Below are 27,123 nucleotides of genomic sequence, written 5' to 3'. Positions count from 1 at the left end.
GAAGCTTTAGGACAATCTTCTGACAAAGGGTTTGTCTGAGGGTCCTTGTCTCATGAAACTAGTAGAGGCAGGGGTGAAGAGGTGATGAGATACTTCACTTTCATTGTCGAGGATCTCTCTACTCCTTAGGGCTCTACCTCTATGGAGATAGTGGTGAGGGCCATAACCTCTATAGAAGTTGGGGGTCATAATCTTCCCTTATTCAGGGAAGTAGTAAATTTGACTCCTCCTATGATGATTACAGTGCTGCCACCCATTTTAAAAGGAGAAGAGTCTTTACCCCAGTGGTTGTTCATGCTATAGTCTCACCAATAGAGGCTTATATGATGATATTTTGTCTGCCTCAACTTCCTACCTTATCAACTGATGAAGCGGCAATTGGGACTTCTACTGGGGTGGGCATCGAAGAGTTTAAGGATGTTTTCTCTGATTTGGCTCTTGGCCATTGTCGCACCCGACATCGCGATGACCTTTTAAAAATTAATCTTTATGAAAAGAACAGGTTTCTGATATCTTCTTCTTTGATGAGAAAGGTCTAGTTTAAGGAGTTGTCACCTAGTATTATGGTCACTAAGAACCCTTATTGATCAACAAAAATTCTATAATACAGGATTGGTTATGCAAAAGGAAAGATATTGTCACCTCTTAAACGTCTTACTTGAGGTAGACTGTATTGCTGATTTTGTCTTAAATTGCTAAAGGTTTGTTATACTATGCTACCGATGGTATGCTTGTAATATTCTTGACTCTGGTGTCAGTAAATATTCAATTACGGATGCTTCCAACTCTGATGTTGGTAAATATTACATAGCTAAAAAAAAATATGGTATTCCTGACTCTAGTGTTAGTGAATAAATCCATAAAATTTAGATTAAAAGAAAAGGAAACTATTTTTTTATTATCCTTTTCTTTTAGAGAAAAAAAATATATTGCATATCAGATTCACATCCCACGGTGAAAGTCTGTAAATCTAATATACTGTTAAAGTTATCAAAACAACACAAAACAAATGCAATGGACCCATAAATAGACCAACGAAGATCTCTAATTTTTTTTGAAATTTTCTGATTTCTAAAAATAACTCGTTTGGCCGAATATCAAAACAAAAGGGAATAAAATAAAGAGGATCGGCACAAGGATGTGTTTTACCAAACACACCCTTGGCCTAAATCAAATTAGACTGGTTGGGCTTGGAGGCCCAGGCCAATCCAACCTCAACTTTCTTTTGTTTTCTTTTTTTTTTTGGGCCAAGTCAAGCTCAGTGTATTCGGGCCGGGCTAGACCCAACAGCCCAGCCTAATTACTGGCTCAAATTAGTAACCTGGCTGGCCAATAGGAACGTGCATCGCGTGCATGCACAATGAAGGGTTAATTAAAATTCAAGTTGCACAGTGCCTATGTATAAATGGTAAAGGAGGGAACGAAAAGCTTACCTGATCCGCAGGCGTTGCTAGGCGAAGGCTTTCCTGAGCTCGTCGCTGGAATTCCGGGAAGAACCTAGGATGCCACTCCCTGCGTCTGGCTTCCCTTCCGTTCTTTCTTCTCCTATTTGTTCTTTTATGTTTAGCTCCTTGAGTCTCTCTCTGTTTCTCTGTTTTATCTCTGTTCTTGCGTCCTTTCCCTCATTTTCGTTCTCTCTGTCGTCCTGGTTTTCCTCCTTTGTGTCTCTGTTTCCTTCTTGTGTTCTCTGTGTGTTTCCCTCTGTATACTCTCTTGGTCTGTATTCTCTGTTTTTTTTTGTCCTCCCCGTCTTCCTTTTCAATTCCTCCATTCTGATCATGGCCTTTCTCTACCTTTTATAAAGCCAAAGAATACCATGCGTTTGTGCCTCAGTAATGGCATGCATCGTAGGGGCGTGGGCAGCTGGCGTCCATTTTTTTTTCTTCCTGGTGAGGAAGAAGAATAGTGCATCTTCAGCGTTATAAAGAAGAAACAACGATGTTTTTGTGATGGGAATGGCGGTTTGCAGTTTGGTCACTGAAGCTCGGAGATTTTGTAATCAAGCTCCTGGTAAATTGTAATTAGACCCTGTATTTCAGCGCCATTTATAAAATGATCCTTTTACTTTAATTTCTTGCAATGTTGACCCAAATCAGCCCCAAACTTTTATATTTTTTCAATTAAGCCCCTGATTTCATTAATTAAACTATTTTTAAGTTCAATTAAGTCCTCAAACTTATCAATTCTACAATTAAGTTCTTGATTTGACTAATCTAAAGTTTAATTAAGTTCCCAAACTTTCAATTTATATTATCTTGACCCATATTTCAATTTATTCTTCATTCATTTCATATGTTTTTTTTTCATTTCATTCATTTTTTCATTTTTTTTTCATCATTTTATTTATTATTATAAAAAATAAAATAAGATAAAAATAAAATAAGTCAAAGTTTGGGTTATGACAGGTGCCCCCTCTTTACAATATTTACGGTGCAAAGACATTGGAAAATTTTATTTTCTTTTGACTTTGCGTAGAAAATTTATAAAGAAAAATAGACATTAAAAAAAGAATTTGTACTTCTTTGAGAGTCTTGAAAACTTTGAAAATATTAGATTGACAGATGATCTTCACTAAGAGATGTTGAAATCAAGAAATTAGTCATTTGAAAGAAAAACATACCTTATCAATGAAAAATCCATTTTAAAAAAAAAATACGAAGGTTTTTCAGAAATAGTCTCATTGTTACAAGTGACCTATTCAGATGATAAAAACATGAAAAACGGTTTTATTGTAATGGGTGACTTACCTAGGTAGAAAAATATATGAAAATAGTCTCATTATAATTGAGAAATTAGTAATTTGAAAGAAAAACATACCTTGTCAATGAAAAATCCAATTTAAAAAAAAAATACAAAAGTTTTTCCAGAAATAGTCTCATTGTTATGGGTGACCTACCCAGATAGAAAAAAAATATGAAAAGCAGTCTTATTTTAAAGGATGACCTACCTAGGTGAAAAAAAAATTAATCCCATTTTATAAGTGACCTATTCAGATGAAAAAAATAAAATAAAAAATAGTCTCATTGTTATGGGTGATCTACCCAGGACAAAGATGAAAAGCCTTACAGGTACAATATGATAGGGCTCAAAAGCATACTGAAGAATCATTCCAAAAAAAAAGAGAAGCTCTACCACAATGAAAAGGAGTGAAAGACCAAAAGGCCTATTAAAAAAAAGGCTAGAAAAAGAGAGGAAAGGAAAAGCAAAAGGAAAACCTAAAAGAAATAAATGGAGGAAAGAAGAAATGGGAATACAAGGGAGTATAAAGAAAACTGAAACCTAGATTTGGCCGACAATAACCCAGTAAAAAAAATACAAGAGGCACTATAGAGAAAAACTAGTTTACAAGTTTGTGTTGTGAATAAAATTATTTTATATTATTATTAAACTTGGTCTAGTAGATTAACCTAGAGATGTTTTGTTGTCAAGGGCAAAATCATAATTTTATTGTTTCAATTAACAATGGCTATTGGTATAGAGTAACGATAAAAAAAAAAAACCTATAGTAAATGTTCTACCCTTTTAGGTAACATTTTCCTTTTAGATCCTATAAATTCTTATTTATTTTGCACTATGGTTATTGAAATTTTTTTTTAATTTCATCATTTGAAGTTATGTTGATATGATTTTATGTGTTAAGTTTTATTTCAATTTGTTTTTTACTCATTCATTCAGGATGTCATAAAATATTTCAAAGTTAAACTAGAATTTTATTTTACAAAATATAATTTTAGTTTATTATTGGAATAATTTGAAAAAATAAGGACCAAAACTTAATTTCAATAAAAGAACAAAGTTATTTTTCAATTTAACTATTCACATGCACGAAAACTTCAAATTAGCCCTATAATTTCAAGTTATGCACATTAGATCCTTATTGTTTGAGGTTTTATATTTCAGTCTTTTTATCACGATTAAATCTTTGAATATTGAGGGATTAAGTCAATAAAATAAGAGTATATTAGTCAAATCGAATGTTTTGATACATATTTTATATTTTTATATATAGTTATGAATACATAATTATTATCTTAGAACTCCTGTAAAATGTTGTAAGAAGTTTGTAATAAAGAGTTTAGGCTGAGGCAAAGCATCTTCTGACGTTACAATGTTTCATCAGACATTCCATTCTGGGAGAAAGAGAGAAGATTGCAATATTGAGTCTCATTCTGACTCTACAATGTGTTTTCAGTAACAGAATTCATTATAAGTTTCCTGTGTGCAAATTTATAGATGACTTTGTGAAATTGTGACTTGTAAATCTTTAAATTCATCAAATCAGTCCTTAAAGTTCTGTTCACAAAAAGCCAAAGTAGAAAAAAGAATCCAAGGCCAAAAAAGACTATACTAGATGTTAATCAAGTTCTTCTAGAAACATCAAGATTACCAAGTGGACAGATATGCAAAAAATTCAGGTTCAGGTTTATATATCTTAGAAATTTAAAGAAGATAAAGAGAAACATCATGAAGAATAGAAAGGAAAATGGAGGTTCTAAGTCCTTCACCTTCATATACTCTTTAAGCTACAGGTTTATTCAAACCTACTGTGATGTTTTATAAAATCAATAGAAAGAATAAATAGGTAAAGGCAATAATGTTCGGAGGCTTAAATTGAGTTATTTAAAAAATAATTTCGTATGCAAGTTTGGGTTCGTTTAGATATGAAATTTTAGGTAGAAAGACATCGTCTGTATTCTGATCATGAATCCGTGAATCGATTGTGACACCAACATTCAAAATCAATTGCTTTGAGATAAAGTAAAAGGGGGTTATTGAATTTGTTTTGAGTGTGAGGGTTCTTGAGCACAGAATAAACGACTAGTGGGCTAATCATTCAAGATGTCGAGAGCCAATATTATAACTTGTAAAAGCAATAATACACCAATCCTGAAAGGTTTATCAAATAATCAGGTTTTAGATTTGTTTTTTAATGGTCACAAGTTGGTGTCCTTTCAAAGTTACTGAAAGTTTACATGATCATTAACTTCAAGATATATGAGATTAATTAAGATACATGTAAACTGATTCAGACACTCACGTTAATACTAATAATGAAAATAATAATAAAACACCATCCAAGAAAAATGGATGCAAGTAGAGAGAGGTACGAGAGGAAGAGTTGTCAATACCAGCAGGCGCAAGTTGAGTGGCAGGTAGTTGAAAGATGTGTAGTTTTAGTGGTTGAATGATGCGAGAGAAGGAGAGTTTTTGAGAGAGGTTTGTCACTAAGCTTCTATAAATACAGTGAGGTTGATATTTAATTATATGGTAGGAGGATCTCATTAATTCATAGGATCATATCGGTATACTTTGTTAGATAGTTAGATAATATTCTGATTATTTTTTAAAGTGATATTTTTAAAATATATTAAAATAATATTTTTTAAAATAAAATAAAATAAATTTTTTTAATTTTTTTTAAAATTATTTTTAAAATACAAAAAACAAACGGGCTATTTAAATAAAAGGAATTAAGACTTATTTCTCTTTTAAGCTAAATTGCTTACACTTGTTATGAAAGGCTAAAAGAAGTAACAGTTAGACCTTCCTTTCGCAAACCCTGCTTCGAAGTCGTTCTCTTTAATTATCTCAAGGAAAAAGGCATGGACATTAGTCCTGTCAGTGTCACAGTACTCGTATCTATCCATACGCATACGCAGTAGAATAAAGCCCATCGTGGATCCATTTGATATGCAACTTGAATCAATGCTAAGCTAAGAAAATGACTTCGATTAATACATAATAAATTAATTTTGTAGGGACATCGAGCATATACAGATTATATATATCAAGAACCAGACTAGCAAGTTTTGATGTCGATTTCAAAGGTGGGGGGCTGTCTTTTTAAACTTAGTAAAAGTCTCAGACAGAGTAAACGGAAGAATATTAACGCTGTTTCCTTCAGCTTTCTGTCAGTTTCTTCTAGATACAGTGGACTCAATTATGTTGAACATTGCCTCCCTGCAGAATCGATGACTTTTATTGCATATGATAGAATGAACCATGCATGGTTAATGAAAAAATATATGAGAATACCATGGTTTCCTTTTTTTTCCTTCTGGTATAGACTGCTAAAAGTCTAAAAGAATTAAGTCCGAGAAAGGACACCTTCCCTAGCTGACAAATACTCCAGCCGAAATTTCTTACTCTCAAAATTTAGAAGAAAACAGGCCGGAGAAAGAAGTTCAGAAATATGTGTAGAATGCGATTGGTTGTAGTTGTCCGCAATGCCTATCCTTGAGGGAACTGTCATTTCAAACAACAAGCTTGAACAACCATTGTAAAAATTCTATCTAACGAGTTGTTTACTAAAGCGACGACACAAGTGCTGCTAAAGACCCCAAATTGATAAAAAGGTTTTTGAGAGATCAAGTGGTGTGCAAAGGTCCCTCAACAAACACCCTAACGCTGCTCTTCGTGTATGAATATTTTCAGTTTGTTTTAATTTTTATCCAAAAATATAATCAAAATAAAATTTTAAAAAACTAAAATGTCCAAACTAGAACCAGTTTAAACCGACCACTTTCAATTCAATATTTTTCTAATGAATTTCTAATATTCTTTCTGATAGGCTTGTAATTAATGTTAATATTATTTAATTTTATTACAAAATTCTATAATATATTTAATATTTTTTATCACTTAGTATTCATTTATATTAAATGATTAATGCTAATATTGTGTTCAATATGTTGCAAGTCTTTCTAATATTTGTGTTTTGGACTCCTCCTACATCAAAGTTTAAATAATACACACACCAAGTTAAAATTTAAATTACAAAGCATTGCTTTCAAAAGGGTTTAAAAAGAAACAACAAATAACCTTGCAATAAAAAATAAAACACTTCATGTAGAAAATATAAATCTTCATTGAGCACATCATCACATTCAAAAAGCACATCAAGATAACAACATTGCACTTTGATTCCTTAATACCATTGACATCAAAACCTGGAAATCAAAATCTAAAATTATAACATGATAAAATAAATTAAAATATGTAAAAAAAAGAGGTAGTATTTTACCATCAAAGTTACTTTTGTACTAATTATCATCCATTGCTAAATGTAACTTTCCACCAAATTCTACAAAATAAAAAATTAAACATGTTAGATGATTGCAAACGATTTAATTAATAAATCACAAAATAAAAGGAGCAAGTTTTTTTTAAAAAATTACCTGACTCAAGGTTTTCATAGGTTTCAAGATCATTTATCAAGCTTCTAATATCAGTTGGAATTGATTCATGATGCAACCAATTTTGACAACAAATGAGTGCTTGAACAGTTGCTGGAGATAAAAAACTTCGAAATTGATCAAGTACACGACCACCTGTGCTAAATGCTGATTCAGAAGCCACTGTGGATATAGGAATAGCTAGAACATGTTGTGCAACCTTTGAAAGTGTCTTATATCTCAAAGCATTACTCTTCCACCAACCCAAAATATCTAACTTATCATCATTAGGATCCTCACAACCATCAATCAAATACCTCTCAATCTCATTTTTATTTTCTACTCTATCTATCTCCTGTAAATGTCTTTTGAATAGAGCGAAAATGTTAACATCTACCTCCACATCATCAATAACATCAACATCTTGTTTATGCCTATTATTATCCACCACTTCATCAATTTTCAAATAAAACTCATACAAGCTCACCAAAGTATCTTTCACCTTATTTGTTAGCAATTGTGCTTTGTCATAATCATACAACTCACCAAAACAAAATTTCACATATTTCAATTTGAAACGTGGATCTAAGACATTAGCCACATATAACAAAAAATTCTGATTTACTTCACAACCCCAATACTTCTCAAACTTTAACATCATATTCATCGTCATTCCACTTAAAATATTATCTTTATTTTTACACAATTGCAACAAGTTTGTATGCATGTAAATCAATTCATTGAAGAAAGAATTTGATGTGACATGCAATGAGCCAGAAAATCTTAATGTAACCATATAAAAGATCTTTAAGAACTTCACCAAAGTTCTAGCATTTTCCCAATCCTCCAAACTAGGTGGCCCTATGTTTTTTTTATTCCCCTTTGAATCAACCTCCAAAAAGTAACTCATGTAGCTAGGTTCTTTTTCACCTAACCTCACAAACACCTTTTCAAACTTTTCAGCAGCTTCTAGCATAAGATAAGTTGAATTCCATTGAGTTGCAACATCTAAACACAATGATTTCTTACACTCTATATGCAACTTTTCTGCACAGTTCTTAAATGCAAGTTGTCTCGATGGTGAAGATCTCACAAACCTAATTGCATTTCGAATCTTAACAACTGAAACATTAATCTCTTCCAAGCCATCACACACAATGAGGTTTACAATGTGTGCACAACATCTAACATGCAAATGCTCATTTGACAATATATTAGTTGGCCAATCTTTCATCACATTTTTCAAAAATGAAATAGTCACATTATTAGAGCTTGCATTATCTACTGTAACAGTCAAAACTTTATCAATCCCCCACTCTAACATACAATTCTCAATAACTTGACCAATTGTCTCACCCATATGATTGGATACTTGACAAAAATTGAGAATTCTTTTATGCAAATTCCACTCATTATCAATCCAATGAGCTGTTAAACACATATAGTTAATATTTTGGATTGATGTCCATGTATCTGTTGTTAAGCACAATCGTTGACCCCTAAGAGCTGTCCTCAATCTATCCTTCTCTTCAACATAAAGTTTCAAACAATCTCTCATAATAGTGAAACGAGAAGGAATGTCAAATCTAGGTTGTATAGTCTTAGCAAACAATTTAAATCCCCAACCCTCCACAAAATTAAAAGGCAACTCATCAATTATAACCATCTTTGCTAGTGCTTGTCTCCATTCATCATAATTATAACCTATTGCCTTAAGAGTTCCCACATTTTGTTCTCCCAATTCACCCTTCTCTATCTTGGGTTCTAATACCAAAATCTTTTGTTTCTTATCAACCACAAAAGGAAACTTTTTGCACGCTTTTAAATGACTCCACATATTACTTGTGTCATTAACAATAGTATGACATGCATAATGTTTTCCACAATAATTACACTCAGCTCTAGGGGCTTTAGGATCAAAATCAAGTTCTGTAAAGTGATCCCAAATTTGTAACTTTTTTTTATCATCAGCATTTCTTTTCCTTGATGCAAGGACTTGAGGTTGTTTACCTTTTGTATCTTTGGTGGATCCTGAAGTGGTTGATTCTACATTAGTTTTTGAAGTTGGGGAATTGGTTGATGTTGGTGCAGTGCTTGTGGATGAAGCATTTTGAATTTGAGGATTTTCCATCTGTTATTACATAATGAAAACATGTTAACAACCATATTTTATAATAGACTTAAATGTATTAAAATTCAAAGAAACTAATAGAAACTTAAATGTACTAAAATTCAAAGAAACTGCATAATGTTATACAGTCAAAACTAAAATTCTGGACACACTTAAGCTAACACATGATTTACATCCAAAAATTGGACTGCAGTCACTAACACATGAACTATTTTGCTTCCATCTCAAAGAAACTAATAGAAACTTAAATGTACTAAAATTCAATCCATGAATTATTGTATGCAGCCGCTGGAAAATCCACCCACCTTCTATTTTCTCACCCCTCAAGTTTGATTCTTAGCCTTTTTGACTGCCAATGATTCTGTGTTGAGGTCTCAGTCTCAAGTTATGGTTCGAAATTGACCTTAGTACATGTGGACAGGGTGGTTTGCATGTAATGGTAAATTATTCAACTAAAAAAAAAATTCAGATTTCAGAATTGATAAATTACAGAGAGTCCACCGAACCCCCCCCCCCCCCCCTCTCTTTTTCTTTGGAGCTGAGAACAATGTTAAACCAAATTCAGCGAAATTTGTGAGAATTAGAGAAATTATTCATTAACTACTATCCTTTAACAAACTCTGGAGTCAAATTAAGGAAGGCCTTGCTATTAGTTTTCCACAGCTGTTTCATTCCCTAGATTTTTCTTCATCTAGAACTTTATTTGTAATATATGGTTTAATTTGTTTCTCTGAGTCAACTTTGAAATTATAGATGTAATTTGCAAGTCCTTAACTGTTTTGCAGTAACCCTTGATTGGATGGCGAGGAAAGTTTTGTTGAGAGAAAAATCAGAATCACTTTTCATAAATTGCCATTTCATCATCAAATTATTTCATGCATTGTTCATTGTTATTGCTTTCATGTATTCGTGGATTAACATATTCATTGTTATTGCTGGAGCATGGAGTAGGAGGGCTGGAAATTGATGGAAATAGATTATTAGACTCTAAATATAGATGTCATGGTAGGAAGGGAAATTTTTATAATTTTGGTCCTGCATTGCAGGATCATTTTATAGCAGGTTGCACGGAGTTTATGCAAGTAAACTCACGATAAACTAAATTCATCTAATAATTTGTTCTTGACCGCGAAGATATTTAATCTTGATACATACACAGAACCTTATCCAAAAATAACATGGACATTATAATTACAATAAATTGGTAAATTAATCATCCCTACGCTAAATTTATCTATATTCCCAGAATCCACAGAATACACAAAATCACAAATTTTTTAATGCAGAAAAAAATCAACCAAAATACCACTCTAAGCTCAAACTCTGATTTTTTTGTAAGGATACACCAACAAATACACAGAATCACAGAGCATATGTTTTTTAAAAAAAAAACAGAGATTAACAGAAAAAAAAATCTTACTTAGTGTGAGTTGTGACATGATTCAGGTCGGGTGTGAGAGAGGGAGGTGACTACCTGACTGGTTTACTAAATCTGGAGTTGGACTCTGGAGGTTCAGTGTTCCGATGTGGTGTGCGTCATACGATTCAAGGTCGGGTGTGAGGGAGGGATGTGGCTGACTGACTAGTTTGAAGATGAAGACGATGTGGGAGAGGGATGTGGCTGGCCGTGGATGAAGATGGATTAACTTGATTTCGTTATAGATCTATGAGTGAAAGTGTGAATTGTGAGGGTTGAGGGAGCGGCTTAGGAGCAAGGAGAAGGACGATTGGAGTCTGAACGCTAGGGTTAAGAATAAGAATGTGTTTTTTTTATATATATAGTATCCCCTTAACTGAACTGGTTCGGTTCGGTTGGGGTTTTTCTGGTTTCAGGTTTCTGAAACCGAACCGAAATGTTTTTCAAAAATTTTAATCAGTTTAATCGGTTTTTTTTATGGTTCGATTTTTTTGTTATTTTTTTTCTCGGTTTTCTCGATTTAATCGGTTTCTCGTTTTTTTTGCTCACCCCTACTGCTCTTTATTAAGATACAAATTTGATTACATGTTTCCTTCTGGCTGCCAGGAAACTAAAGCCTGTTAATGACATTATAACATGATGAACTGGAACTTCGGTATTAATATCAGGGCACATGTGTTTATGCAACCTCCACTGTAATTCTAATTACAAATAACTAAATTAACCAGAATAAAACTTCTTCCAAGAAAATTGAAGTTACACAAACTCTACTGCTAGGCTGAAACCCATCTACCTGTAAGTTCACCTTCATCATTTCATTTGAAAGCACATTAGTATATATATGTGCAATAATCTCAACATCCACAACAAAGCTGCCACCTAAAATTATATTTTAACAATCAAAAATATATTTTCTAATTCCACATTTCTTCGCACAAAATTGAGCAAGCAACTCAGGGCAGGCAACTAGACTTCACTCTAATGACAATATCTAACCTAAGCCGTGCATGAAATATTGTTAACATATCAAAATTGCATCTTGATCCTTTTTGCGATCCTTTCTCTTAAAACAGGTTAACATTCACAACAGCTATCATATAAACACAAAACAGGTATATTTATATACACGCATTATCTCCAACTCTTCAAACAATAACAAGCCATCATAAGTAATTACTTATTGTGAACCATAAAGATTAGAAGTGTCAAACTCTCACAGCAAGTCACGGAATAATCCAAGATTGTTCCCAAAAGCACAAAAGTTTACTACCCAATGACAGCAGAATTAACATTCCACCCAAGTCCTTCTCTAATAACCCTTAACAGAGGAGACAAGTACCAATTCACATTAATCGGAAAGTTCACTATCATCACAAGTACGGGATAAAACCTCCTCCCCTAAAATGCATTCCCTCAAATTGAAAACTTAACCTTTACACTCACGTAAGAACCAAAATTAAAAGAAACCCAGTTAAAAAAATACATCCTTTCAGCTAAAAATCAACTAAAATTCATCTTCCATAACCAAAAAAAACCTATCTTTAGCCATCTTTTATACCAAAACCACCCAAAGGCAAACAAATTTCCCTAGTAAACCACCAAAGATTGCAAAGCAAGAAAAAGACTACGTAATAAGCCAAGAAATAATCATCAATAGCAGAAGCACATAAAAAGAGAGAAAGAAAAAGATTCATAAAGAAAAAGTAAACCTCAAGGAACTCCTGGGCATAAGCTTGTGCAAGTTGATTCTTTAACTGGTCCTTCAAGTCTTCAGCTGAAATTTGGGGTGACGCAGATCCCATACTTGAATGTGAAGAAAACGAATCCATAATTTCTTTCTTGCTCCTCTCTCTCTCCCCCCCTCTTCCTTTGTGTGGGCTCTGTGACTGTTTCGGTGCTGACAGAGAGGGACAGTACTTCGATATAAACCCTAGAGAAAGTAGGATGATCTTTTTCTTTTTCGATTTAATCCTTAAACCCTTGTTGAAGACCCATTTGATGTTGTCCTGAGCCAAGGCCTAGCCTGGTTACAAAACTTGTTGGAGCCCATAAATCTAAAATTTGGAAATAATTTTTAGTAAAATTAGCATTCCTTCTAGTTATTTTTTTACGCCATAACTCTCATACTCGACTTGTACTTTAATAAAAGCTGAAATATCAAAAAAAATAAATTATAGAAACTCAACTAAATTTTTTTAAAAGTATAGAAACCAAAATAATAATTATCACATTCACTATTAGTAATGTTATAAAAAAAATGAAAAACAGTAATAGCACTGCACAATTTTTTATCATCAACAATGATAATCTTAGATTCATTATCTCCATAATCATAGGCCGAAATGGCTAGAGCTTAAACTAACCAGCTTCACAGAGTCAATGGACCTCCGAACCCATCTTGACAAATTATTCATCAACTTATTCTACAAGAAATACATGAAAATCCTTTTTAGAATTAAAAAAATTATCTTGACAAAAATATAATTGAGCTCCAAGTCTCCTTTCAACTAGAAAGGTGCGTCAATGGAGGCTTGGATATATTCCCTTTCAACTTGTATCATGGGTTCAATCTATGAAACAGTAATTGAAGTCACCTTACATTGCTTGTGATTTGGGTTGAAATTGGACTTGAAGACAAGTCTCAACAAAATGCCATTGCTGATTTGGTCTTGATCCTTCAAGTATTTTTTTGGTCTAGGCAAAGCAAGCAGGAAGGACCCACTTTGTTTTGATGATCAAGGATCCACTTTGTTTTGATGATCAACTTCTTTTAAGGGGAGAGATCAAAATACAAGAAGAAAATGAAAGGCACAACAAACACAGAGAGACCTTGTGGGCTTGTGGGTTATGGTTGCTATGATGCAAATGGTTGATATATTATCTTATAAATTATTAATAAAATAAAATAAAATAAAAGGGTGAAATGCACAGCGAAAAACATTGTACACATACTCATAGTGCATTATAAATTACTATATAACTTCTTTTAAAACAAAAATGATTATTTTGTAATTATCATTTTGTTCTTTATAAAAAAGAATAACTAACTTGTCAATGAGGGTAATTCTATCTTTTTTATAAATTCTATTGGTCATTAGCAAATATTTGAGAACAACTATTTTATATTTTTTTCATGGTTAATTTACTAAATTACCCTTAAAAACTGTCGTCCAGGGTAATTTTCACATTTTTAATTTGGTTAGCACAATAAAATGACATTAATACCCTTAAAAATAAAAAATTAATAAATTGTTATCTAAGGACTATTTTGTCTTTTCACAATGGTTTTATTATTATATTTATATTGATTTAGAGGCAATTCAGTTTTTTAATAAATATAAAATATTTTAAAAAAGTAACCAACATGTGCATAACACGTGTTAGGTGCTTTGCTGCCTTTAGGTAGTGTGTGCGAAGAATTAAAGCGATTAACAATGAGCTTCTTTGATGTGGTTGGATTCGTCTTGGTGACCCCTCTCTTCCAATACAGTATATGTGGCGTTCTAACATCTAGATTGGCGCTTGTAAGCTTTTTTTTCTTCTTTCTTTATCAACCTCAGTTTTCGCGCATGGCATTTCAGAATTTCAAACCAACCATTGAGTTTGTTTTTCCTTTGTATTTGTTCCATATTCTTTTTTATTTTTTTTTATTGAAAATGGTTTATAGAATTGGATTTTTATTTATTTTCAAAGTTAAATTAGAATTTTATTTTACAAAATATAATTTTAGTTTATTATTGGAACAATTTGAAAATATAAGGACCAAAAGAGCTATTTTTCAATTTAATTATTCACATGCACAGAAACTTCAAATTAGCCCTATAATTTCAAGTCATGCACATTAAGTCCTTATTGTTTGAGGTTTTATACTTCAGTTTTTTATCACGATTCGATCTTTGAATATTGAGGGATTAAGTCAATAAAATAAGACTATATTAGTCAAATCAAATGTTTTGATACATATTTCGTATTTTTATAAATAGTTATGAATATATAATTATTATCTTAGAACTCTTGTTTCCTGAAATAAAATGTTGTAAGAAGTTTGTAATAAAGAGTTTAGGCTTAGGCAAAGCATCTTCTGACGTCACAATGTTTCATCAGAAATTTCTCTCAGGAATAAAGAGAGAAAATTGCAATACTGGAGTCTCATTCTGACTCTACAATGTCTTCTTAGTAACAGAACTCATTACAAGTTTCCTGTGTGTAGATTTATAGATAACTCTGTGGAATTGTAACGTGTAAATTATTAAATTCATCAAACCAGCCCTTAAAGTTCTGTTCACATAAAGCCAAAGTAGAAAAAAGAATCTCAGGCCAAAAAAGACTTAGACTAGATGTTAATCCAGTTCTTCTAGAAACATCAAGATTACCAAGTGGACAGATATGCAAAAAATTCAGGTTCAGGTTTGTATATCTTAGAAATTTAAAGAAGATAAAGAGAAACATCATGAAGAATAGAAAGGAAAATGAAGGTTCTAAGTCCTTCACCTTCATATACTCTTTAAGCTACAGGTTTATTGAAACCTACTGTGATGTTTTAAAAAATAAAGAGAGAATGAATAGGTAAAGACAACAATACTCTTGGAGGCTTAAATTGAGTTATTTAAAAAATAATTTCATATGTAAGTTTGGGTTCTTTTAAATATAGAATTTTAGATAGAAAGACCACGTCTGTATTTTGGTTATGAATCCATGAATTTGGTCGTGACATTAACATCCAAAATCAATTGCTTTGAGATAAAGTAAAAAGGGTTATTGAATTTATTTTGAGTATAAGGGTTCTTGAACACAGAATACAACTGATAGGTTAATCATTTGAGATGCTGAGAGCCATTGTTATGACTTGTAAAAGCAATAATACACCAATCCTAAAAGGTACACCAACTAATCATATTTTTAATTTATTTTTTAATAATTATAAATTTAAATCTTTTTAAAATCACTTAGATGCAAGTAGAGAGAGGAACGAGAGGAAGAGTAGTCAATACAGTGAGGTTGATATTTAATTATATGGTAGGAGGTTAATTCATAGGATCATTCTGGTATACCTTGTTAGATGGTTAGATAATATTCTAGATTATTTTTTAAAGTGTTTTGTTTTAAAATATATTGAAATAATATTTTTTTTAAATAAAATAATTTTTTTTTAACTTTTTTAAAAAGTTATTTTTGAAATACAAAAAACAAAACAAACGGGCTATTTAAATAAAAGGAATTAAGACTTATTTCTCTTTTAAGCTAAATTGCTTACACTTGTTATGAAAGGCTAAAAGAAGTAACAGTTAGACCTTCCTTTCGCAAACCCTGCTTCGAAGTCGTTCTCTTTAATTATCTCAAGGAAAAGGCATGGACATTAGTCCTGTCAGTGTCACAGTACTCGTATATATCCATACGCATACGCAGTAGACTAAAGCCCATCGTGGATCCATTTGATATGCAACTTGAATCAATGCTAAGCTAAGAAAATGACTTCGATTAATACATAATAAATTAATTTTGTAGGGACATCGAGCATATACAGATTATATATATCAAGAACCAGACTAGCAAGTTTTGATGTCGATTTCAAAGGTGGGGGGCTGTCTTTTTAAACTTAGTAAAAGTCTCAGACAGAGTAAACGGAAGAATATTAACGCTGTTTCCTTCAGCTTTCTGTCAGTTTCTTCTAGATACAGTGGACTCAATTATGTTGAACATTGCCTCCCTGCAGAATCGATGACTTTTATTGCATATGATAGAATGAACCATGCATGGTTAATGAAAAAAAATATGAGAATACCATGGTTTCCTTTTTTTTCCTTCTGGTATAGACTGCTAAAAGTCTAAAAGAATTAAGTCCGAGAAAGGACACCTTCCCTAGCTGACAAATACTCCAGCCGAAATTTCTTACTCTCAAAATTTAGAAGAAAACAGGCCGGAGAAAGAAGTTCAGAAATATGTGTAGAATGAGATTGGTTGTAGTAGTCCGCAATGTCATGGGAATGGACAACGTAAATGTGTTACCTATCCTTGAGGGAACTGTCATTTCAAACAACAAGCTTGAACAACCATTGTAAAAATTCTATCTTAGGAGTTGCTTAGTAAGATTGTTTTGGTCCTGTTTTTAGTCATAGAGAATGACATATTATCAGTGCTGAAAACAGGAAGTCGAGCAATGAAAGCAATTCTTACAATTATATGGTTATAATTTAATGATTTAATTAGACAGATACGATGCAGCATGGTAGATTTGTAGTGCTTAAAGTCCAAAAGTCCTCGGCACAACAGCAAGTCACGATACTAATTCGTACAATTCTCTCTTCACTATCAAATTTCCATGTCATTGTAGTCAACAAATAAATCCAACTAGCGTTTACCTCATCAATAGGACATTGCTCTCCAGTCAAACCAATTGTGATCTTAAAAATGCAGCTTCTTTCAACTAGGCCAGCCACGTTAAGATTAGAAAGGGAGCTGCAGAAAAATCATGAGAGTACCAATGTATTACATTCCCATACTTCTCTTTTGCTCCTCTTTATTGCTGATTATACAAACAGCCACAGCTATTGACACCATAAACACAACTCAGTCCATTAGAGATGGCGATAACATAACTTCATCTGGTGGAAACTATGTGTTAGGGTTTTTCAGCCCAGGAAATTCCAAAAACCGGTTCTTGGGGATATGGTATGGCAAAATATCTGTCCTGACTGCTGTTTGGGTTGCCAACAGAGAGGCTCCACTTAACGATTCATCGGGTGTTTTACGGCTTACAGACGAAGGAATTCTTGTCCTTCTCAATCGTAGAGGGAGTGTAATTTGGTCTTCATACACGTCAACACCAGCAAGGAATGCAGTTGCACAGCTTTTGGATTCAGGAAACCTTATTGTGAAAGAGAAGGGTGATCATAACCTTGAAAATCTCTTATGGCAGAGTTTTGAACATCTCAGTGATACATTGTTGCCAGAAATGAAGCTAGGACGGAATAGGATAACGGGCATGGACTGGTACATTACATCATGGAAGTCAACGGATGATCCTTCGAGAGGTAACGTCTCAGAAATCCTTGTTCCTTATGGATATCCGGAGATACTTGTGATGGAGAATTCAATTGTGAGGCATCGGTCAGGACCGTGGAACGGCCTGCGATTCAGTGGTACGCCTCAGTTGAAACCAAATCCCATGTACACATTTGAATTTGTTTATAATGAGAAGGAGATATTCTACCGATATCATGTTCTTAATAGCTCAATGCTTACAAGGCTCGTGGTAACTCAAAATGGTGATATCCAGCGCTTTGCCTGGATTTCTCGAACACAAAGCTGGATAATTTATCTTACAGTAAATACTGATAATTGTGAACGTTATGCCCTATGTGGTGCAAATGGTATCTGTAGTATTGACAACTCACCAGTGTGCAATTGTTTGAATGGATTTGTACCGAATGTTCAAAGCGAATGGGAGATGATGGACTGGTCAAGCGGTTGCCTTAGAAGGACTCCACTAAATTGTTCTGGAGATGGGTTTCGACAGCTCTCAGGTGTGAAGTTGCCTGAGACTAAAACATCATGGTTTAACAAGAGTATGAACCTCGAGGAATGCAGGAACACATGCTTGAAGAACTGCAGTTGTACAGCATTTTCAAATTTGGACATCAGGAATGGAGGAAGTGGGTGTTTGCTCTGGTTTGGTGACCTGATTGATATCAGAATTTTCGTTGACAATAAGCCAGACATTTATGTAAGGATGGCAGCTTCAGAACTAGGTATGTAAATCTAACAAAGATAGGAGATAAAAGGCAAGAGAATGAGAATTTAGACTTCATTTTCATCGTCACCATAAGCTGGTGAAAGTTTGCTGCCCGTAATAATGGCATTTCCTATTTTGTCTTTTAACTTAGTTTCACTCTGCCTTGGTATAGATAATGGTGGCGCTGTGAAGATTAATGCTAAATCCAATGTGAAGAAGAGGATCATAGTAAGCACTGCGTTGTCTACAGGGATTCTATTCCTTTTCCTAGCCTTGTTCTGGTATATTTGGAAAAAGAAGCAGCAGAAAAAGGGTAAGTCCTTAAGATTATGAAATTTTCAGCACGTCGGATAGGCAGTTTAGTGTATTCCAATTTGACTTTAGTAATGTAAGGTACAGCCACGAATTGTTAAAGATCTCATTTAATTTGATGTCTCAGAAATTTGTGTTACAAGAAAATAAAGATTCACTGTTTCCTATTTAATCATAGCAGTTCTGCTTGCAGGAAAAGTCACAGGTATTGTTAGAAGTTCAATTAACAATCCAGGAGAAGATCTTGATTTACCGTTGTTCTATTTGGATACCTTGACTCTTGCTACCAATAACTTTTCAGTTGACAACAAGCTTGGAGAAGGGGGTTTCGGAGCAGTTTATAAGGTACTAATCATTAAACATTCAAGCAATTTCATGATACAAACTCCTGAAACCATGTAATTGAAACAATGACCATTACAAAGTGTTATTTCACTGGGCAATGATCTATTTGCTATTGAGTGGTTATTTACAGGGGACTTTGAAAGATGGACAAGAAATAGCTGTGAAGAGGCTCTCTAAGAATTCAAGACAAGGACTTGATGAGTTCAAAAATGAAGTCAAATACATTGTGAAACTTCAGCACCGGAATCTGGTGAAGCTTCTAGGTTGCTGCATTGAAGGCGATGAGTATATGTTGATCTACGAGTTCCTGCCTAACAAAAGCTTAAACTTCTTTATTTTCGGTTAGGATCTCTCTAACAAAACGCAGAAATTTACAAAACGCTAATTATCATTACCTTTATTCTTGTTCTTTCATTTACTTCATGTATCTGATTAGAACCAGAAAGGGCTGACTTGGGCAAAAAATTGGGCAGATGAAACACACAGCTTGAAACTAGATTGGCCTAAGCGCTACAACATCATCAATGGGATTGCTCGTGGACTCCTTTATCTTCACCAAGATTCAAGACTAAGAGTAATTCATAGAGATCTAAAAGCAAGCAATGTTTTATTGGATGACGAAATGAACCCAAAAATCTCAGACTTTGGCCTGGCTAGAAGTCTTGGAGGAAATGAAACCGAAGCCAATACAAATAAAGTGGTTGGAACATAGTAAGTGTTTCCAGATGCTTATTTTGTTCACTACAATTGATATCAACATCGACCTAACATTTTATGGATACTTCCAGTGGCTATATATCCCCTGAATATGCCATTGATGGACTCTACTCGCCAAAATCCGACGTCTTCAGCTTTGGAGTGCTGGTGCTAGAGATATTGAGTGGGAACAGGAATCGAGGATTCTGTCATCCTGACCACAACCTCAACCTTCTGGGGCACGTAAGTGAAAAAACTGTATCATTTCATAATCTTAAATACCGATCTCGTTCTAACAACATGGTTTCATTGTATCAGGCTTGGAAGCTGTTTACAGAAGGCAGGCCTTTGGAACTGATTTCGGAATCAATAGTTGAAACATGCAATTTATCTGAAGCGCTCCGTTTGATTCACGTGGGTTTATTGTGCGTGCAAGAGAATCCAGAAGACAGGCCACCCATGTCATATGTGGTTTTGATGTTGGGTAATGAAGATGCCTTGCCTCGGCCTAAACAACCTGGTTTTTACACTGAAAGGGATTTGATTGAAGCAGCTTATACATCAAATTCAAGCCAGAGCAAACCATATTCGGCTAATGAATGCTCGATTTCGATGATAGAGGCAAGATAAATTGCTTTTGGTGCTGATGTTTTGTGTGGTCATGAAGTTCTTGATCGGTTATTTCTAGAAGCTATAGCGACTTCCAAGTCCTCCTTATGTTTTTCATAGGGCCGTCATAAATCTATTCCAGGGAATGACAGTTTGATAATCTTGTTATGGTAAGCGCACTCAGTTGCGCATTTTCAGGAATGTCTTCCACTAGATTAAACTTTGTGAAGTTTAAGGAGATGAAGTAAGAAATACTACTACTAGGTATAGGCATGATAGTAGAAGTCGACAAAAGGCTTCTGTATTGTAGTATGTCTTTCCCAATAATAAAAGGAACACATGGTATGTGAAGAAGCGAAGGCACCATGTTGGGCATATATAGTAGCCATTCCTTTTGTTGCCTGCATTATTCTCCGAAAGATTCCCAAATGAACCGAGTCTACTTGCACTGAATAAATCTTTGGGTGTTTTTGTTTTTTTTTGAGGTTCATTCATCATTTTCAAATTAATCAAGGTTAAATAAATCTTTTTACTTTTTAGTACAAAAAATTCAATTACTCTTAAAAAGTTAAAAATATATATATATAATTAGCCCAGCATATAATAGCTTCTTGGTCTCTTTTTATTTTTTAAAATAATTAAATAACTAAATTACTCTTAAAAACAAAAATTACTAAACTTACTGTCAAGTGCTTTTTTGTCTTTTCAATATAATTTTTTTTTGTTATAAATATTATTAAAAAAATGATTGACACGTGCATTATTAGCGTTAGCGTATGGGTGGTTATTATCCCTTTCAGATAGCGCGTACGACATCATCAAGTAGATAAACACTAGCTTTCAGGGTGATGTTGGAATCTCTTCAACATCCCCTACGTGACTAGGTGGTTCATGTAGTCAATGGACCAATAATTTTACATCGGTAACCTTTTCTTTTCTTTTCTCTCTCCTTTTTGATTTTCATGTCAAACCTTTTAATTTTTCAAAGTAGCCTCTCAAATTATTTTTCTTCAGATTTAGTTCATATTCTTTTGATTCCTATTTATTTTATTTGAAAAGATTTATAAAATTGAAATTGTTTTTCAATTTCATCCTTTAATTTTTTTCATTTATCATATCTGGTCTTTATTCTTTTGACCGCTATTTCTTATATTATTTTCTTGATTTATTTTATTTTTCAATTTCATATATTTTATTTTATTTCATTGAATTTTTATAACAGATTTGGTCTTTATTCTATTGATTGCTATTTTTTTAATCTTTTTCTTGATTTATTTTGTTTTTTAATTTCATCAATTACTGTTTTATATTGTTTAATTTTTATACCAAATTTGATTCTTATTATTTTGATTCTTATTTGTTTTGTTTAAAAATTTTAGATGATTGAGAATTTTTTTTATGGTTTTTTTTAGATTTATCTTTTATGGGATTACTCGGTCTCATAACCTAGATAATAAATTCTGAAGATTAGCCTAGTTTTACTTTTGTCCTTTTCTTTTGTTCTTTTATAAATTGATTTTTTTTTTATCAAATTCATCATTTGACATTAGGTTATTAGGTCTTCAACTCAGTGAGTTTTGTCATTCTCCTTTCTATGTGGTTATCCTAATCTTATATCTCGAGTTATGGGTTAGTTGAGTTGACTTTTTTTTTTACTTTTTTTATTTATTTTTTCCAACTTTGCCTTTTATTATTTTGTTTGATTGAGGGTTGACCTCTACTTTTTTATTTAATTTATTTTGTATCAGGTTATCATGTCCTTACAAGCGAGCCATGAATTTGCATGCTGATTAGAGTTAGGTTTTTTTGTTCGTTTTTAATTTTTTTTCAATTCATCCTTTAACATTTGATTTATAACTAACTTGTAATTGAGCTTCAATTTTTTTTCTTTTTTTATATGGTTATCTCATTCTCATTAAATATTTACTTTGTTATCAAATAAGATCATTGATACCTTTTAAGAATATTTAGAAGGTATCTATTTTGTAAAATTGGCAAGCATTATACAATGTCTAATCGAATTATCATTGAAATATAATACTTTATATATATATATATATATATATATATATAGAATGTGAACAGTGAAATTAATTTTTCAAATTGTATTTGTAAATTAAAGTAATATATGAAAATAGAAAACAACTCTTTGAATCAGACATGTGTTCATATTATATTACCTCGATTTTTCTTTTCATTGTATTATAATATAAAAACTAGAGGCTAAAATGTTGAACTATATTTACAATATAGTAAAATGGATGATGTCATTCTATGCCACTTATTAAGTATTATTCTAAAGGTGTGAGTTTTTCATTATGCAAGGCTTCACAATTCATATTCCTCTTATACATTACTATAGATGGGCTATGTAAAATTTTATATTTTTTCAATTTGATCCTTAAACGTTTTTGGTGATTTAGTCCTAATTGAAGACCAATTGATTTAGATTTTTTATGAAAAGATGAGATTGAAAGAAGAGGGATCAAAATAAAAAAAGCGCAAAACATGGATGGCCTTTCATAAATTTCTCAAAACACGCCCTTTGGTCATTGAACTTTAAAAATCACAAAAAGTATATAATTTCAGTACCTTAATGTTCTTCCAGTTCAATTTTAGTATAAAAGTTTATTTTTGTTATTTTTAGTTCCTAGTTGAGAGAGGAGATAGAGAGATCGTCAGATTCCTGCGATAGGAAAAAAAAGTATCATTGACATCAATTTAGGACACCAAAAAGGATGATATTTATGTCATATTATTTCATTTGATGAAGGGAGTTCATATTAGGTGGTTTTTTTTTACCTTTAAAGTTAATGAAAAAACAGATCTGAGCTTGGGTTGATCTTTGGATTCTGATTGATTTCAGTTTTTAGGACGGTTTTTTGAGGTCATGGATAGATTTATCAATGTTCTTACGTTGTTTGATAGGTGTTTTGGGTAAACAATAGGTTGAAAAATAGATTTTTGGGTAACAAAAACATAAGCCTCGATTTTCCGAGCACTACAATGGCCAAAATCAGGGCAAATCAAATGACGCGCCATCTTAATTGTTTTTTTCAAAACAAGTTGGGTGGACGACTCGTTAGCCTCAATTTAAAAAAAAAGAAAAAAGACCCCACTCACATTGGTCTGCCCGTGCACGGCCTTGACAAAACATGGCAGGCAAACAGGCTGGCTTGGATTGCCAGGCCCATCAATGCCTAACCTTTGTTCTCTTTTTTTTTTTGCTAAACTTTTTTCTATTTTTTTATTTTATATTTAAATTAGTACCCCTTCTATTTTTCATTTTGCTTGGAGAGTTTCTTTTAAATGATAATTATTTTTTAAAGTTATGCATTTAAATTTGAAGAGTTTTTATGATTCATCTATAATTTGTTTTTATCTTTTATATGGACGAAGTTTATTTTTTTATAATAAGAAAAATTATTTTCAGATAATACTTATAATATGTGTAGCCTAACATGATTGTTTTTCTTTTTATTTTATTCAATTAATTTAATTTGTATTTGTATTTCTATTATTTTTTTCTTAAATAAAAAATATTTTAATAAAAAATTTAGCAAATACAACCAGATAAATGTCTTATATTTCAAGATTATTTTTTGATTTAAATCTGTCTCTCGATTTTTCAAATTTTATTTAAGTATCATTGATGATTTTTTTTATTTATTTATTAGCACACATAGTTTTTGATTTATTTGATTATATATATGCATATTTGAACCTAGATTTCTTAAACTATAGAAATACATTAAAAAAATTTGCATGTGTAATATTTTTACAGAAAGTAAAAATATCTGACCCATAATAGAGTGCAATGCATGCAGGTCATATATATATATATATATATATATATATATATATATATATATTAGATTTAGTTAAAGTTAATGTTGTCAAATCCTAGCATTCATCGGCAAGGCTATCAAAGTTTGAATGACGATCGCATTGCATGGTTGGCCAATAACAAAGAACAAGACTCTAATAGTAGTTAACTCCCTGTTGAAAAAGGCTATTGCTGCTACTTTTTTTACTCTTTAAAGAAGAGTTCCGTGACTTCTTGACAACAATGAAGCTGTGGTCAGGATTCGAGTCCAATACTGGACTGTAGCATTCAACCACAAAACCAGTCGTGTTAAAAAATTTGAGAATGTAAATATTTCAACTCTGCTATTCATCATTCAATGGATGGAGGTCAGTTTTGAAGACGGCGAGAGAAAAGTGATGAGAATTCCTAGTAATTGTGGAATTGCTGGGTCTCTAATCCACGACACATGGATTGACGCTATAGATTAATCCATGGGATTGTAAAACACCGAGTCTTCAAAAGGTTATTGCATGCCTCTCAAGAGTTTCCTCTGTAAATCAATTTTATTTCAAAAAAGGAGAGAGATAAGAGAAGAATAAGAGAGAGAAAAAATAAGAAAAAACAAGGAGAGAGAGGGTTGGCCTGGCCACGGGTGCTAGGCCCACACGGCCAGAAAGGATGGCTGCATGTGATACTTCCACGTGGCAAGAGTTTTTTATTTTTGAAAAATCTATTTTTATTTTATTTTTACACGTTACCACTCAACTTTCTCTAGTCTTGATTATCAATCTCACATGTCCTTATTTGCAAATAAAGTTTACTGGCGCTTACTTCTAAAATTTATCACTGCTCCTCTTGCAGACTGATTGTGTTGTTCTCCTCTTACATACCGAATACTTCACATCAAAGCAAGCCGTTCTAAAGTATGCTAAGTGAGCTACAGAAAAATCACGAGTTTACCTATGGCTTACATACCTATACTTCTTTTTTGCTCCTCTATTAAACAAAATAGCAGAATGATAATTGAAAATAACAGAGTAATGAAAAAAGGGATTGTATATTGCAGTAAGTCTATTTGTACAGAATGGCTAGCCATTATATAGAGACATATTCGAACTATTCTAGGAATGTCAACTATACATTAAAATGATCCTAAGATCATGCTAGGCTGATCTGGTGCATTGATCCCGATCCACAATTTTCTCCTTAATGAGATTCATTTCCTTTTAACACTCCCCCTCAAGTTGGAGTATGAATGTCTATGACATCCAACTTGCTGAGATGTGTATGAAACGCTGGCGATCTCAATGGTTTTGTGAATAAATTTGCAATTTGCTTTCCAGTTTGAACATACGTTGTCTTGACTTCTCCTCTTTGAATTCTTTCTCGAATTGTATGATAATCTAGTTCAATATGCTTTGTCCGTTCGTGATAAAATGGATTTGCGGCAATGTGTAAAGCCGCATTATTATCACAAAACAACTTTGCTGATCCAGGGTGTGATGCTCCCAAATCTTTCAATAAGTACCTCAACCAGGTAAGCTCACAAGCAGCTGCAGCCATGGAGCGATATTCTGCCTTCGCTGATGATCTTGATACTGTTGTCTGCTTTCTACTTTTCCAAGACACAAGTGATTTTCCAAGGAAGGTGCAATATCCTGCTACAGATCGTCGTATAATTGGACACCTTGCCCAGTCTGCATCACAATACCCTATCAAGTAGAGCGTGCTATCTGAAGGAAATAATAACCCTTTGTCCTGGGGCTGCTTTCAAGTAATGGAGGAGTCGATGAGCAGTCTTGAGATGATGTAGTTTTGGTTCTTGCATGAATTGACTGAGTGTGTTCACGGAGTACGTGATTTCTGGTCTGCTAATTGTGAGGTAGATCAATTTTCCAACTAGATGTCGGTATCTAGTAGGGTCTTTAAGTGCCGCACTCCCTGTATCTGTTAATACTAAGTCAGGCTCCATGGGTACCTTAGCTGGCTTTGCTCCAAGTAACCCAACTTCCTCTAATATGTCTAACATGTATTTTCATTGACATACTGTAATCCCTATCTTGGATTGTGCTACCTCGATCCCAAGAAAGTATTTTAATGGTGCAAGATCTTTAATTTTGAAGCAACTGTTGAGAAACGCTTTGAGATTATTAATAGCCTTTTCATCATTCCCAGTAACAATCATATCATCGACGTAAAGTAATATGATTGTAATGGAATCCACACGGACCTGTGTAAAAAGTGAATAGTCAGCACGAAATTGTTGGAATCCAATTTCTTGGATTGCACATGAGAATCTGCGAAACCAACTACGAGATGCTTGCTTAAGGCCATAAAGTGACTTATGGAGTCGACAAACTGTATTCTCCCCCTATCGACGATAACCAGGAGGTTGAAGCATATATACTTCTTCACTGAGCTCGCCATGTAAGAAAGCATTTTGGACATCCATCTGATGTAATGGCCAGTGCCTAACAGCAGCTACTGCGAGGAGGCAACATACGGTGGTCATTTTGGCAACTGGGGCGAAGGTGTCTTTGTAATCGATGCCTTCGCGTTGTGTAAACCCCTTTGCAACAAGCCTGGCTTTGTAACGCTCGATGCTGCCATTAGCTTTGTACTTGATCTTAAAAACCCACTTGCAACCGATGGGTCGTTGGCCAGGGGGTAAAGGAACAGTGGACCAAGTGTGATTTTCCTCAAGAGCTGTAATTTCATGAGGTTGTATTTTATCCTACAAATAGTCATCACGAATTTAATCTAAAAGGATCTAATAATAGTTATACATTCAGTACATTGATTCATATAAAATACATCATGATTTAGAATGCAACTACATGATTCCTTACAAAAGTAGGTTCTCGTGTATCGGGTTTCCTAGGCACCTTGTTGGTATGA

The 27,123-nt window shown here is 33.1% G+C and overlaps 2 protein-coding genes across 4 annotated transcripts; one reads left to right on the top strand and one right to left on the bottom strand.

Moving 5' to 3' along the window:
- Positions 1–5,462: 5,462 nt before the first annotated feature.
- On the bottom strand, positions 5,463–12,849 carry LOC133703800 (zinc finger BED domain-containing protein DAYSLEEPER-like). Of its 3 annotated transcripts, none has more exons than XM_062128484.1 (4): positions 12,433–12,849; positions 7,179–9,306; positions 7,025–7,084; positions 5,463–5,714 (listed from the first exon to the last, which is right to left on the bottom strand). In XM_062128484.1, exons 1-3 carry the CDS (start codon positions 12,550–12,552, stop codon positions 7,044–7,046), a joined length of 2,289 nt encoding a protein of 762 aa, XP_061984468.1. In that variant the 5' UTR covers positions 12,553–12,849; the 3' UTR covers positions 5,463–5,714; positions 7,025–7,043. The 3 variants fall into 3 exon arrangements, with proteins under 3 accessions (XP_061984468.1, XP_061984467.1, XP_061984466.1); XM_062128483.1 differs by lacking the exon at positions 5,463–5,714 and adding an exon at positions 6,763–6,964; XM_062128482.1 differs by lacking the exon at positions 5,463–5,714 and adding an exon at positions 6,763–6,950 and having other exon boundaries at positions 12,433–12,847.
- Positions 12,850–17,069: 4,220 nt separating this feature from the next.
- On the top strand, positions 17,070–20,812 carry LOC133703798 (G-type lectin S-receptor-like serine/threonine-protein kinase At4g27290). Its single transcript, XM_062128480.1, has 7 exons — positions 17,070–18,471; positions 18,628–18,768; positions 18,961–19,112; positions 19,243–19,453; positions 19,586–19,823; positions 19,901–20,051; positions 20,127–20,812. Exons 1-7 carry the CDS (start codon positions 17,193–17,195, stop codon positions 20,436–20,438), a joined length of 2,484 nt encoding a protein of 827 aa, XP_061984464.1. The 5' UTR covers positions 17,070–17,192; the 3' UTR covers positions 20,439–20,812.
- Positions 20,813–27,123: the final 6,311 nt, after the last annotated feature.

The sequence above is a fragment of the Populus nigra genome, chromosome 9 (genome assembly GCF_951802175.1).
Source record: "Populus nigra chromosome 9, ddPopNigr1.1, whole genome shotgun sequence".
Taxonomy (NCBI): Eukaryota; Viridiplantae; Streptophyta; class Magnoliopsida; order Malpighiales; family Salicaceae; genus Populus; species Populus nigra.
The sequence above is the reverse complement of the archived record's forward strand: the minus strand, read 5'-3'. Positions and strand labels throughout refer to the sequence as shown.